The sequence below is a fragment of the Dendropsophus ebraccatus genome, chromosome 3 (genome assembly GCF_027789765.1).
Source record: "Dendropsophus ebraccatus isolate aDenEbr1 chromosome 3, aDenEbr1.pat, whole genome shotgun sequence".
Classification (NCBI taxonomy): Eukaryota; Metazoa; Chordata; class Amphibia; order Anura; family Hylidae; genus Dendropsophus; species Dendropsophus ebraccatus.
Window position 1 is genome coordinate 40,186,182 of NC_091456.1, and position 11,850 is coordinate 40,198,031.

Consider the following 11,850-nt stretch of genomic DNA (forward strand, 5'->3'; position numbering starts at 1 on the left):
CATTGACATCTGCATTAACATCCAAAATTATAAATACACAATGAAAATGACCACTGCAGATAATCTGCAGAAAAACTGGCTTTGCAGAAATGGTATGCCCATGTCTGGAGCATTAAAAGAAAAAAAAAAAAAAATAAGAAAAACAAACAAACACTTTTTAATCATGTAGCACTGGCAGACTCATTAATTGTCACCTGGGATTTATGTAACACAAACTACAAGACATGACATTGAGTTAATTATACCGGCTGTAACACTTATAAATATAGTCACGCAGCCAGTATAGACTGCTTTATTTATGTACAGGACCATGTTTCCTTCCAATTATATCGGTGAAAATTACCTGAACACTAAAGGTATTCGACATGCAAGATTAAATTATATTTGATAACACTAAAAAAATTAGAACAAATAGTATAAAGGTGGAAAAAAATGTAACCTAGCCCCAAGATGATGGGATTTTGGGTTGTTGTTGTTGTGCATCATTCTCTCCACACATATCACTTTGGCATATTGGCATGTTGCTTTTCTTTGGATCTGGATGTCTGTGACAACTGCTATAATTCTGGATCACACATAAGTATACGGTAGACATGTTTTATAGTAGCACAGTAGTACTAACTCTTTTATGCATAATGACCATTTTCAGGCATGGGCTATCTGACCTAAGGTTTATATTGTCATACGATGGTGTTTGATTTACTAGATAAAGATAAGTAATGATGTCACATAAGAACATGACATGTAAGGTTATTTATTTATTAATTATCGTCTGTGGACATTATGGACATATCCGTATTTGATCTTTCTTCAAGCAGGATAAAGGTAAAGTAAGTGAACAAAAATAACAACTATAATCTATTAAACAGTAATCTTTGCAAGATAAAAAGGATCGGATTGACATTTGTATTGAAAAATACATCTGGGCTGGATTCATAGGCTAACATAGGCATAGTTCATGTTTTTTCCGCTTGTTTTTCCTATGATTTTCATGTGCCTGTTAACTGCAGGGTAAAACACATTTTAAAAACTGCATATAGCAACATATCCCCCCCCCCCCCTTTTATGGTTTTTACTAGATAAGAGCAAACTTTAAAATGGTGATCCAGCAAAAATCTTTTTCTTTTTAAATCAACTGATTTCAGAAAGTTATATAGATTTGTAATTTACTTGTATTTAAAAATCTCAAGCCTTCCAATACTTGTCAGCTGCTGTATATCCTGCAGGAAATGTTTTCTTTTCAGTCTGACTCAGTGCTTTTTGCTGACATCTCTGTCCGAAACAGGAACTGTCCAGAGCTGGAAAGGTTTTCTATGGGTATTTGCTGCTGCTCTGCACAGTTCCTGACATGGACAGAGATGTCTGCAGAGAGTACTGTGTCAGACGGAAAAGATAACAACATTTCCTGCAGGACATACAGCAGATGTATGGGAATACTTGTGATTTTTAAATAGAAGTAAAATACAAATCTACATAACTTTCTGAAACTGGTTGATTTAAAAAGAAAAAGATTACCCCTTTAAGCACAGCATTTGATCACCAGTGGCTGAAACAGTTGGATTCAGCCTATGGCCTATGACTGTATGAATTTTTTCTAGGCATCCTCAGGGATGAATCCAACTTCTTCAGTTACCAGTTATCAAATACCACATGCTTGAATTCGCTCGCCTACAGTTTTTAAATGTTTACAGTCGAAACACTTAAAATAATGAGAAAGACAGGTCAGAAATGTAGAAAACTGCAGTGTGTGAAACCTGTCTAAGGCCTTTGGAACAAAATGATTTTGAGTTCATGCACACAACTATTTAAAGAGGTATTCTGAGCAAGGGATATTTTTGCACCAGGAAGTGGAAAAATAGGCAAATAAGGGCATGGAGCGACAGGATTGTGGCTGGGATTGTGGCTGTGGTGTTGAAGTCAGGGAGGGAAGTTTGCTTTATTATGTTAAAACAGTCCACCCACAGCCATATAGCAAAATTTCACGCTGCAAATTCGTAGCAAAATCCGCTGCGGATCCAGTGCTATTCTGCGGGCTGCGGGTGGCGGGGGGTTAACTCACATACTCACAGCGGAATGGCAATTCCGCTGTGAGTATGTGTTCTCATAAGGATGAATGGCACCGGATCCGCAGCGGATTTCGTTGCGAATTTGCAGCATGAAATCCGCTGTGGATCCATTACATGTGAAGCTTAACCCTTAACCACAAGTTTAACAATACCTAATATTCCAGAGACTGTAGAATTTGTTATTATACTGTAAAAGAACAAACAACAGAATTGTTTAAAAATCTGACCCAGAAGGCATTGCTGCTTGATTTGATGACCTATGTGCAAGCTAGATTTCCTCATCTGTTTGTACAAGTCAGTGTAAAAATATTGGCCCCTCAAGGAAAACTGTACCCTAGTAAGTAGAATGTTACACCAGTTATAGACTAGGTTCACACTATGAAAAATTGATGACTGTCTTTGTGCAGATAATGGGTGTTATTTAAAAAATAACAGTCGCTATTTACACAATGGACGTTATTATGAAAGATGGACGTAATTTTTACATAGTGTGAACCTAGCCATATATCGTTGAGCCTCAATAAAGTAAAGTTAAGAGCTAATTTCTGGTAGTGAACTATAACTACTGTCACATTTGGCTATATCTGATGAACGCAATATGGACGCACTTTAAATTAACTAAATTATTGCCCCACTGATACCACTAGATGGTATTATAGCACTGTAAAAGTCCCTGCTATGCTGTAGCTGACATGAAGAGCCCTACAATTCAGCTCTCTCTGTTGTTTCTCCAGTATAAAAAGCTAAATGTACAGAAAATAACATCTCTTTTTGTAGCTTAACAGAAAAAAAGTACAGGGAGAATGTTGTGCTGAAACATGTACATATTGATTCCTAACAGCAGCTTTCCAATTAGACTTTCTCTAGCCTTCATATACCATGTTTACATGTTACTTACAAATAAGTCGTAACTGTTTAGTACTCCGATCTACTACTGTGGCAATTTGACCTGAGAACTCTGAATCTACAATTATAATGAAACAAAATGATAAATAATGAATATAAAATGAATAGTGGGAAAGAAAATAGTGTGGTGTGCTCAACTTAAAGTCTATGGACCATCTGATACATGTCAAAATCTTGAGTGCACTACCTAGTTCTGCACCTGTTAGAACTATAGTGAGATTAAAGTATTTGGAAAAAGAGGTGGTAGGCTCTCAAAAGACAATTGGCATAGGTAAAACGGAATAATATACTCTAATTTGGTCAACACACAATAAATGCCATAAATTTCAGGTTGTAAACTTAAAATCTAGCTTTATATATAAAAAGAAGAAATGAAAATGAGAAATGATACAACATATAAAAAGCAATGTGTATATACAATCAAATAAATTCTTATTGTTGGTCTATCTGCAACATTCCTCACTGAAGAAAGGATATGCTATACATCCTGAAACGCGTTTGAAGAGTTGCAGTATATCATTTAGCCACTAAGATTTGTATACTCGTCACCTATCCCGAATATCCACACGCACGCAAGACGTGCACCGCATGCAAAGCACCTTATCCAAGAACCACAGGGGGGACGCCTCCTGTGCACCTGGATCTGCATGAATGAACGCTGAATAGTGAACCAGCCTCCCGTATGGGAAAATAAACCTGATACAAAGAACAACTCAGCAGCGGAGAGAGCGGAGGACGCCAGCCGCCATGTCACAGACATCGTGCTTACAGGAGCTCCTATATCCGCAGAGACTGGTGAGAGGTGGACATCCACCATACAAATATACCTAACTCCTCATACATTTGTTTTATCAATAGTGACATATAAAGAGACAGGTGAACGGGAACTTGATAACAAAGTACGCGGTAAAGCAAGGGCCCTGCACCGCTTTTCATTTCAAGAGTGGCAATACTCATTTTTTTATCTTTATCATATTTTTTAATTTATATGTTTATATATATATGATTTAATACTGCATGTTGATATAATAATACGATGATGAAATATTAATACGAGAATTAATACTTATAATTAATCAAGTATGCAGATAGACCAACAATAAGAATTTATTTGATTGTATATACACATTGCTTTTTATATGTTGTATCATTTCTCATTTTCATTTCTTCTTTTTATATATAAAGCTAGATTTTAAGTTTACAACCTGAAATTTATGGCATTTATTGTGTGTTGACCAAATTAGAATATATCATTCCGTTTTACCTATGCCAATTGTCTTTTGAGAGCCTACCACCTCTTTTTCCAAATAAAATGAATAGTGATGAGCGAGTAATAAAATGCTTGTGTGCTCATAACTCAAGACAAATATTTCCAGATACTCGGGTGCTTGTTTCAAGTAAAGAACCCCGTTGAAGTCAATGGGAAACTCAAGCATTTTTGCAGGGGACCCAAGCTAGGTAGAGGGAAGGTTGTGTGGAAACCTGTCAACCTCAGAAAATGATGGAAACACCATGGAAATTGACAGGAAACAGCAGGGGAAGCATGCATGGATGCCTCTGAGGCTGCCTAATTGCACTATTATGGCAAATTATGGGCAACAGTATGGCAGTGATCACACAGTAAAGGATTAAAATAGAGGTAGCATATGAACCACCCCAAAATTTAGCCTGACACAGCATGGCAGTGAGAACACAGGGAACCATTAAAACAGATGTAGCATATGATGAACCACCAAAAACTTTGCCTGACACAACATAGCAACATCCAAAGAAGGTAGAAGGTACTGGTGAAAGGAAGGCAGAGGACCCCCGTAAGATGACATCCACAGATAATATGGTTTGAAATGGACAAGACAAGGATGCTAAATTGGATTTGACTTTGAATTTGACTGTAGCAGTTGAGGTAACATTCCCTGCAACATGTAACTCACCACTTTTCCCCCCACCGCTGTTTTGAGTTTGAATTTGACTTTGAATTTGACTGTAGCAGTTGGGGCAACATTCCCTGCATCATGTGACTCACCACCTCTCTCCCCTCCCCCCCACCGCTGTTTTGAGTTTGAATTTGACTTTGAATTTGACTGTAGCAGTTGGGGTAACATTCCCTGCATCATGTTACTCACCACCTCTCCCCCCACCACTGTTTTGAGTTTGATTTTGACTTTGTATTTGACTGTAGCAGTTGGGGTAACATTCCCTGCATCATGTTACTCACCACCTCTCCCCCCACCACTGTTTTGAGTTTGATTTTGACTTTGTATTTGACTGTAGCAGTTGGGGTAACATTTCCTGCATCATGTGACTCACCACCTCTCCCCTAACCGCTGTGTTTTGAGTTTGAATTTTACTTTGACTGTAGCAGTTGGAGTAACATTCCCTGCATCATGTGATGTTCATGGGGTATGGCTGTCTTAGCACAATACTCAACATAACTGCAGAACTGATGTGGCTCAGGCATCCTGGTTTTAATTCCTTAAGGATCTGGCAATTGTCTCATGCAAAGGGATCATGACTTGAGTTACTGCCTTACTAATTATGTGCTGCCCAACAACTAGAAGTGTCATTTGTTTCTTTAGTTTGAGCAGGGTCTGATTTTTTTTTTTTCCTTTTTTCTCTTTTGTTTTGTTATCATTTTATGCCAGCAGAAAGACACAGGTCTGTATACATACACACATAGGTCTGTATACAGACACACACTTAAGAACAGAATACTGACAAAGTTTACCATTTGGTTTCCAAATTGTACAAAAAAAGAGGGAGAGAGAGACAAACACAGAATTAGACAGCAAAGTTTGCATTGTTCATTGAAACACTATTTGGTAATAAAAGAAACACATGTTTGTTCATTTTTTTGTGAAGAGTAGATCCTTCTCATATTTCATTTGGAAATATGGGCAAGGTCAGCTTCCTTCATTTTATTTCCCCTGTTTTTGAAAGGCAATTTTCTGCCATGTTCTGCCCCTTTACAGCCAGAGGAGTATGTGTCTCCTTGCGTGCAAGGATCTGCAGGCCCCTGTGATAAGGAATGGGCAGACAAAACCAATAATCCACTCTTAAGGAGAAAAATATTGCCGCAACCTTTAGACAATTTGTTATATATTACTGAACTTCAACTTTCCAGAATGAGCAAAACACTGTGCAGTCTTTGTTACAATTTTGTAATAAATTTGTAATAAATGTGCTCAGACTCATCGAAGGGTCCAGAAAAGAGATCCTGGGAGCATGGTGGTTGTGGTGGATTTGAATCCCTTCTTCTTTCCCTGAAGGGGCCAGGCTGTGGGGAAGGAGGCTGAGCTGATGGAGCAAGGGTTTCACTCCCTTGGGTAGCGTGGGTGGACTGCGTGGAAGACTGGGTGGTGGATAAGTTACTGGACACATTATCTGCTATCCACTTTATCACCTGTTCATACTGCTGAGGTTTTAATATCGGTTTACCATGAGCCCTGTAAGTTGGGCGAAGAAGCTAGGGAGTGAAGGTCTGCAGTGTGCCACTGTTCCCTCCTCAACGGGTGCTGCTGTGTCCCCCTGCCCTGAACCATGGCCTCTGCCAACTGCATCGCTTGGAACCCCATGCCCACACCCTTGACCCTTACCCCTGGGGTTCAACATTTTATGGACACTGCACAGTATGGAGCTTAGATATGCCTTGGGTAAGAAATACAGAAATCAGAAAATATACTAGTGGTCCCACTAGTTTTTGGGGGGATACAATCTGTTGGTGGCTGCTCCTATACACTCCGTGACAGCCCCTTTACACTGTGCAAGCAGTAGTGAACTTAGATATGGCTTGAGTAAGAAAGACAGCAATCTGAAAATATACTAGTGGTCCCAATAGTCTTTGAGGGGCTGTAGGTTACAATCTGTTGGCGGTTGCACCTATACACTCTGTGACACACCCTTTACACTGTGCAAGCAGTAGTGAACTTAGATATGGCTTGAGTAAGAAAGACATAAATCTGAATATATACTAGTGGTCCCACTAGTTTGGGGGGGGGGCTGTGGGATACAATCTGTTGGTGGTTGCACCTATACACTCTGTGACACCCCCTTTACACTGTGTAAGCAGTAGTGAACTTAGATATGGCTTGAGTAAGAAAGACAGAAATCTGGAAATATACTAATGGTCCCACTAGTTTTTGGGGGGCTGTAGGATACAATCTGTTGGTGGCTGCACCTATACAATATGTGACACCCCCTTTACACTGTGCAAGCTTTAGTGAACTTAGATATGGCTTGAGTAAGAAAGAATGAAAGCTGGAAATATTCTAGTGGTCCCACTAGTTTTTGGGCGGCTGTGGTATACAATCTTCTGGTGGCTGCACCTATACACTCTGTGTGTAAATTTTTGGGGGCATCAGTGGAGAATTTTGATTCCCAAAAAGGGGCCACCCTGTTGTTTCCCTATTTATGTTCCAATACTCGCAACCAAGTGGGACTTAAGGGGCTATCTATCAAGGTGGTATGGTGCTCTCCCCATCATGGAGGCACCCCGTGGAAACAGGCTAGAGATATCTGGCTATCCCGTGTTTTGAGACTCGCAACCGAGTACTTCATTGGAATTTTTTCACTTATCTCCTTGAGTTCAGTGATTACCCCCTTAACACTGTGCAAGCAATAGTGAACTTAGATGTGGCTTGAGTAAGAAAGACAGAAATCTGGAAATATACTAGTGGTCCCACTAGTTTTTGGGGGGCTGTGGGATACAATCTGTTGGTGGCTGCACCTATACACTCTGTGACACCCCCTTTACACTGTGCAAGCAATAGTGAACTTAGATATGGCTTGAGTAAGAAAGACAAAAATCGGGAATTATACTAGTGATCCCACTAGTTTTTGGGAAGCTGTGGGATACAATCTGGTGGTGGCTGCACCAATACACTCTGTGACACCCCCTTACAATGATCAGTGAAGTTCTATGCAGGTGTACTACAAATAACAGCAATACAATGTACTACAGCAGCATCACCAGCCACAAAATCATAAAATAGAACTGAGCACTTCATAGAGATCTGTATGCCCCAACTAATGTCCCCTTTCTGCCAGCAGCCGATCCCCACAGTGTGCTTCTGAAATCGTGGTAGCTTCACTGCAAGTCCTAGCCAGCAGTCTGTAGTAATACAATTAAAAAAAACGATTTGAAGCCCTTACAAGGGCTGTTTGGTTTTTTCACTAGTATTCCCTGCCTACTGGAACGTTAATTCCCTCCTTAACGCTCTCCCTGACCAGCAGCAGCTCTGTCCCTAATCTCTTCCAGCATATGTCTGAAGCGAGCATTACTGGCCACGATATTTATATGGCAGGGTCATCTGATCTGGCCAACCAATTGCTGCTATCGTCATGTATGGGTCCCACGTGATCGCAGGATGTACCAAAGAGTCTCCTGCATGTTTATTTGCTGAGAAATAGCGCCCAAACTTACGGGAAATGGGTGATGAAACTTTCTCGAGTATCGCGAAATGCTCATCCGAGTAACGAGTACCATCGAGTACCCTAATACTTGAACGAGTACCAAGCTCAGACGAGCATGTTCACCCCCCAAACCACGAGTATCATTTGGACATCTTCATCAAGGCATGTCCAGTCCTGTGGTCTGCCTATCTCCTGGAGAATTTGGACTAAAAAACACTTATCCCAGTGACACGTGATAGTGACAGTGTCAATGAGGCGGGGCCTTGAGAATGCATGCCATAGACTTGCAGCGCCTCTTTGCCCGCCCTTTTTTTTTTTCAGCATGCTCCTGCACTGGATCTTTGACTTGTATAATAGATAAGGAACTATAGCATGAATCTTTTGTCTATAAATTACCTGTCTACAAATTAACCAGCAAGGCTGATCAGATTGGGTTTTTAAACCATTCACTGTGTTATAGTTCACAACTATCTCATTTACCTTTGAAAGCACTAGTTAAGTTTTATAACATATTAGATTTCAGGAATATAAGGTATTTGAAATCAGTCTACGTACCTCCATGTAGCTTGTGTACTCCATCCATTTCACCAAATGGGTGATTTAAACTGAGATGAGTTGGATTCTGCACACCCAGTGGGTAGGCTTAATATTAGCTCAAGGGAGGCCATTTGGACTGTACTGTAGGTCCTCTCTGAGGTCACCTTTAATGTAGCGGGATGGTACATTCTATTTTATGAGTACACTCCGCTCTCTTTTCACTGGCAAGATTTACTAGAAGGCGCATGTCTCTTAGCAAACCTGGCCCTGAGCACTGCACAACAAATCTACACCTGTAGATTTGTATAATGATTTATGCCTGAAAGCGGCCGTAAACAGGGCCAGCGTCAGCACCCGGCATAGTCAGGCAAGTGCCGGGAGCCCACAGCTCCTCTGGGGGCCCAGTTCCCCAGTTGTTTACTCAGAAATGATCGAATATCGATCATTGCTGAGTGAGGTCCTGTGGGCCCTACTGGGTGGGCCGCCGTCCAGGGGCATCACGGGAATCCAGGATACAGCACGGGGCAGCATGGTGGCTCAATGGTTAGCACTGGAGTCCTGGGTTCAAATCCCACCAAGGGCAAAATCTGCAAAGAGTTTGTATGTTCTCTCCGTGTTTGCGTGGGTTTCCTCCGGGTACTCTGGTTTCCTCCCAAAAACATACAGATAGGTGAAGCGCTGCGGAATCTGTGTGCTATACAAATAAAAACATTACTATACAGTTTTCCTGAATTCCTGGGTGTGCTCACCAGTAAGTTGCGTGTGTGCCTTTAAGACGCACACGCAACTGACTGAGCGCAGCCGGCGGGGACTTCCGACATAGGCAGAATTCCTAACACACGCTGCTGGTGCCGGAGAATAGAGGAGACCGCCTGCAGGGAGATCTTCAGCAAAAAGGGAGTGAGTTAGTAGGTGAGTGGTTTTCATTTTTTTTTTACTCTAGATTGCACATAAGGGGGACAATGCTAAGGGGGACATCTATTGGGGACAATGCTGAAGTGGCCATCTATGAGAGGGACAATGCTGAGGGGCCATCTATAAGAGGGACAATGCTGGGGGGTTATCTATAAGGGGACAATGCTGAGGGGGCCATTTTTAAGAGGGACAATGTTGAGGGGGACAATGCTGAGGGGGCCATCTATGAGGGGGGCAGTGCAGAGGGGGACATCTATAAGGGGGGCAGTGCAGAGGGGGACACCTATAAGGAGACAATGCTGAGGGGGAGATCTATAAGTGGGGCAGTGCAGAGGGGGACATCTATAAGGCGGCCAGTGCAGAGGGGGCCATCTTTGAGGGGCACAATGCCGAGGGGGACATCTTTAAGTGGGGAGTGCTGAGGGGGACATCTATAAGGTGGCAGTGCAGAGGGGGACATCTATAAGGAGACAATGCTAATCTGTGCCTTCTTCCTGGCATACACCAGGGGCACAACATTGATAAATGTCCCCCTATGTTTTTTGGGCAGCCATCATTCCATTGACTTCAATGCATTACATTGAACTCAACTATAATTCGGTAATAACTAACAGTTGTGTTTTTTTTTTTTTTTTAACATAGTGTTAACATAGCCTAGGACTGTATGCCAAGCCAGATATGTGTTATATTTCCTTTACAATGTTGTACTTTTAAGAGATATTTATTTCTATGTAAGAAAAATTAACATATTTTCTCATTTATCTTTTTATTATTTCAGATGTCATCAAATGAATGGCAATTCAACCTAACCACCAGGCCTGAATTTATATTCGTAGGCTTTTCCTCTACACAAAATATGCATATTGTATTATTTTCAATATTCTTGATCATTTATATTTTGACATTTATAACTAATTTTCTTATCATCATGACAGTAAAAGAAACCCCCAGCCTTCATACACCCATGTACATTTTCATTGCCAGTCTTTCTATGCTTGAAATCTGCTACGTTTCTGTTACAACACCAAACATGCTATCCATTTTTTTAGCCAAAACTAAAAAGATCTCATTTGAAGGCTGCATGGCTCAGTTATATGTTTTCTTCTCACTTGGTTCTTCAGAATGTTTTCTCCTAACCTTGATGGCCGGAGATCGATATCTTGCCATTTGTTATCCTCTGAGGTACTCCTCTATAATGACAACAAAAGTTTGCCAGCAGTTAATACTTCTTTGCTTTCTTTCTGGATTTGCAGCTTCCATTTTGACCGTTACATTTGTTGCCCGATTACCGTTTTGTGGACCGAACAGAATAAATCACTTTTTTTGTGACTATCCCCCAATACTTACACTTTCTTGTATAGAAAATAATACAACAGAAACAATATTTTTCTGTCTTTCTTGGAGTATTGTGCTGACATGCTTCTTCCTGACCATGGTTTCCTATACTTGTATTGTTCTCACCATTTTCACTTCTCTACGTGGCCACAGGAAAGCATTTTCTACCTGTATTTCTCACTTGACTGTGGTATCTATGTTCTATGGAACAGTGATCTTTATGTATGTAAGACCTAAGGCCAAATATGATCTCAATAACGATAAAGTGGTCTCAGTGGTTTATTCAGTAGTGACTCCCTTGTTAAACCCTTTAATATACTCATTAAGAAATAAGGAGTTTAAAGTAGCAGTCCGAAATTTTAAATTGAGAAAATTGCTAGTGTTCTTTCAGTAGTAGGAGTAAAAACCAAATTATTGAATCCAGAACAGAACGAATCTCGATCATTAAATAGTGTGCAAAAATTTGATAAAAATGTACTTAAATATGAATCAGTTAAGAAGTAAAAGCAGGGCAAAGCTAGTGTTGGATTCCATGTGTTTTTATAGGGCAGAACAACAACTTATATGGACAAAGAGGGGCAATAAAATAGTGTAGCATGTGCGATAGGAAAATTACTTGAAAGTGAACCAGACTAACCTGGTGGTGTTGTGCAAACCTTAGACACAACAGTAGTAGGTATTT

The 11,850-nt window shown here is 40.5% G+C and overlaps 1 protein-coding gene across 1 annotated transcript; it reads left to right on the top strand.

Annotated features, from left to right (window-relative positions):
• The first annotated feature begins 783 nt into the window (after nucleotides 1-783).
• Nucleotides 784-11,562, top strand: LOC138786445 (olfactory receptor 6B9-like). The gene is made up of 2 exons (XM_069963432.1): nucleotides 784-825; nucleotides 10,612-11,562. The coding sequence occupies exons 1-2, from the start codon at nucleotides 784-786 to the stop codon at nucleotides 11,560-11,562; spliced, it is 993 nt and encodes a 330-aa protein (XP_069819533.1).
• Nucleotides 11,563-11,850: the final 288 nt, after the last annotated feature.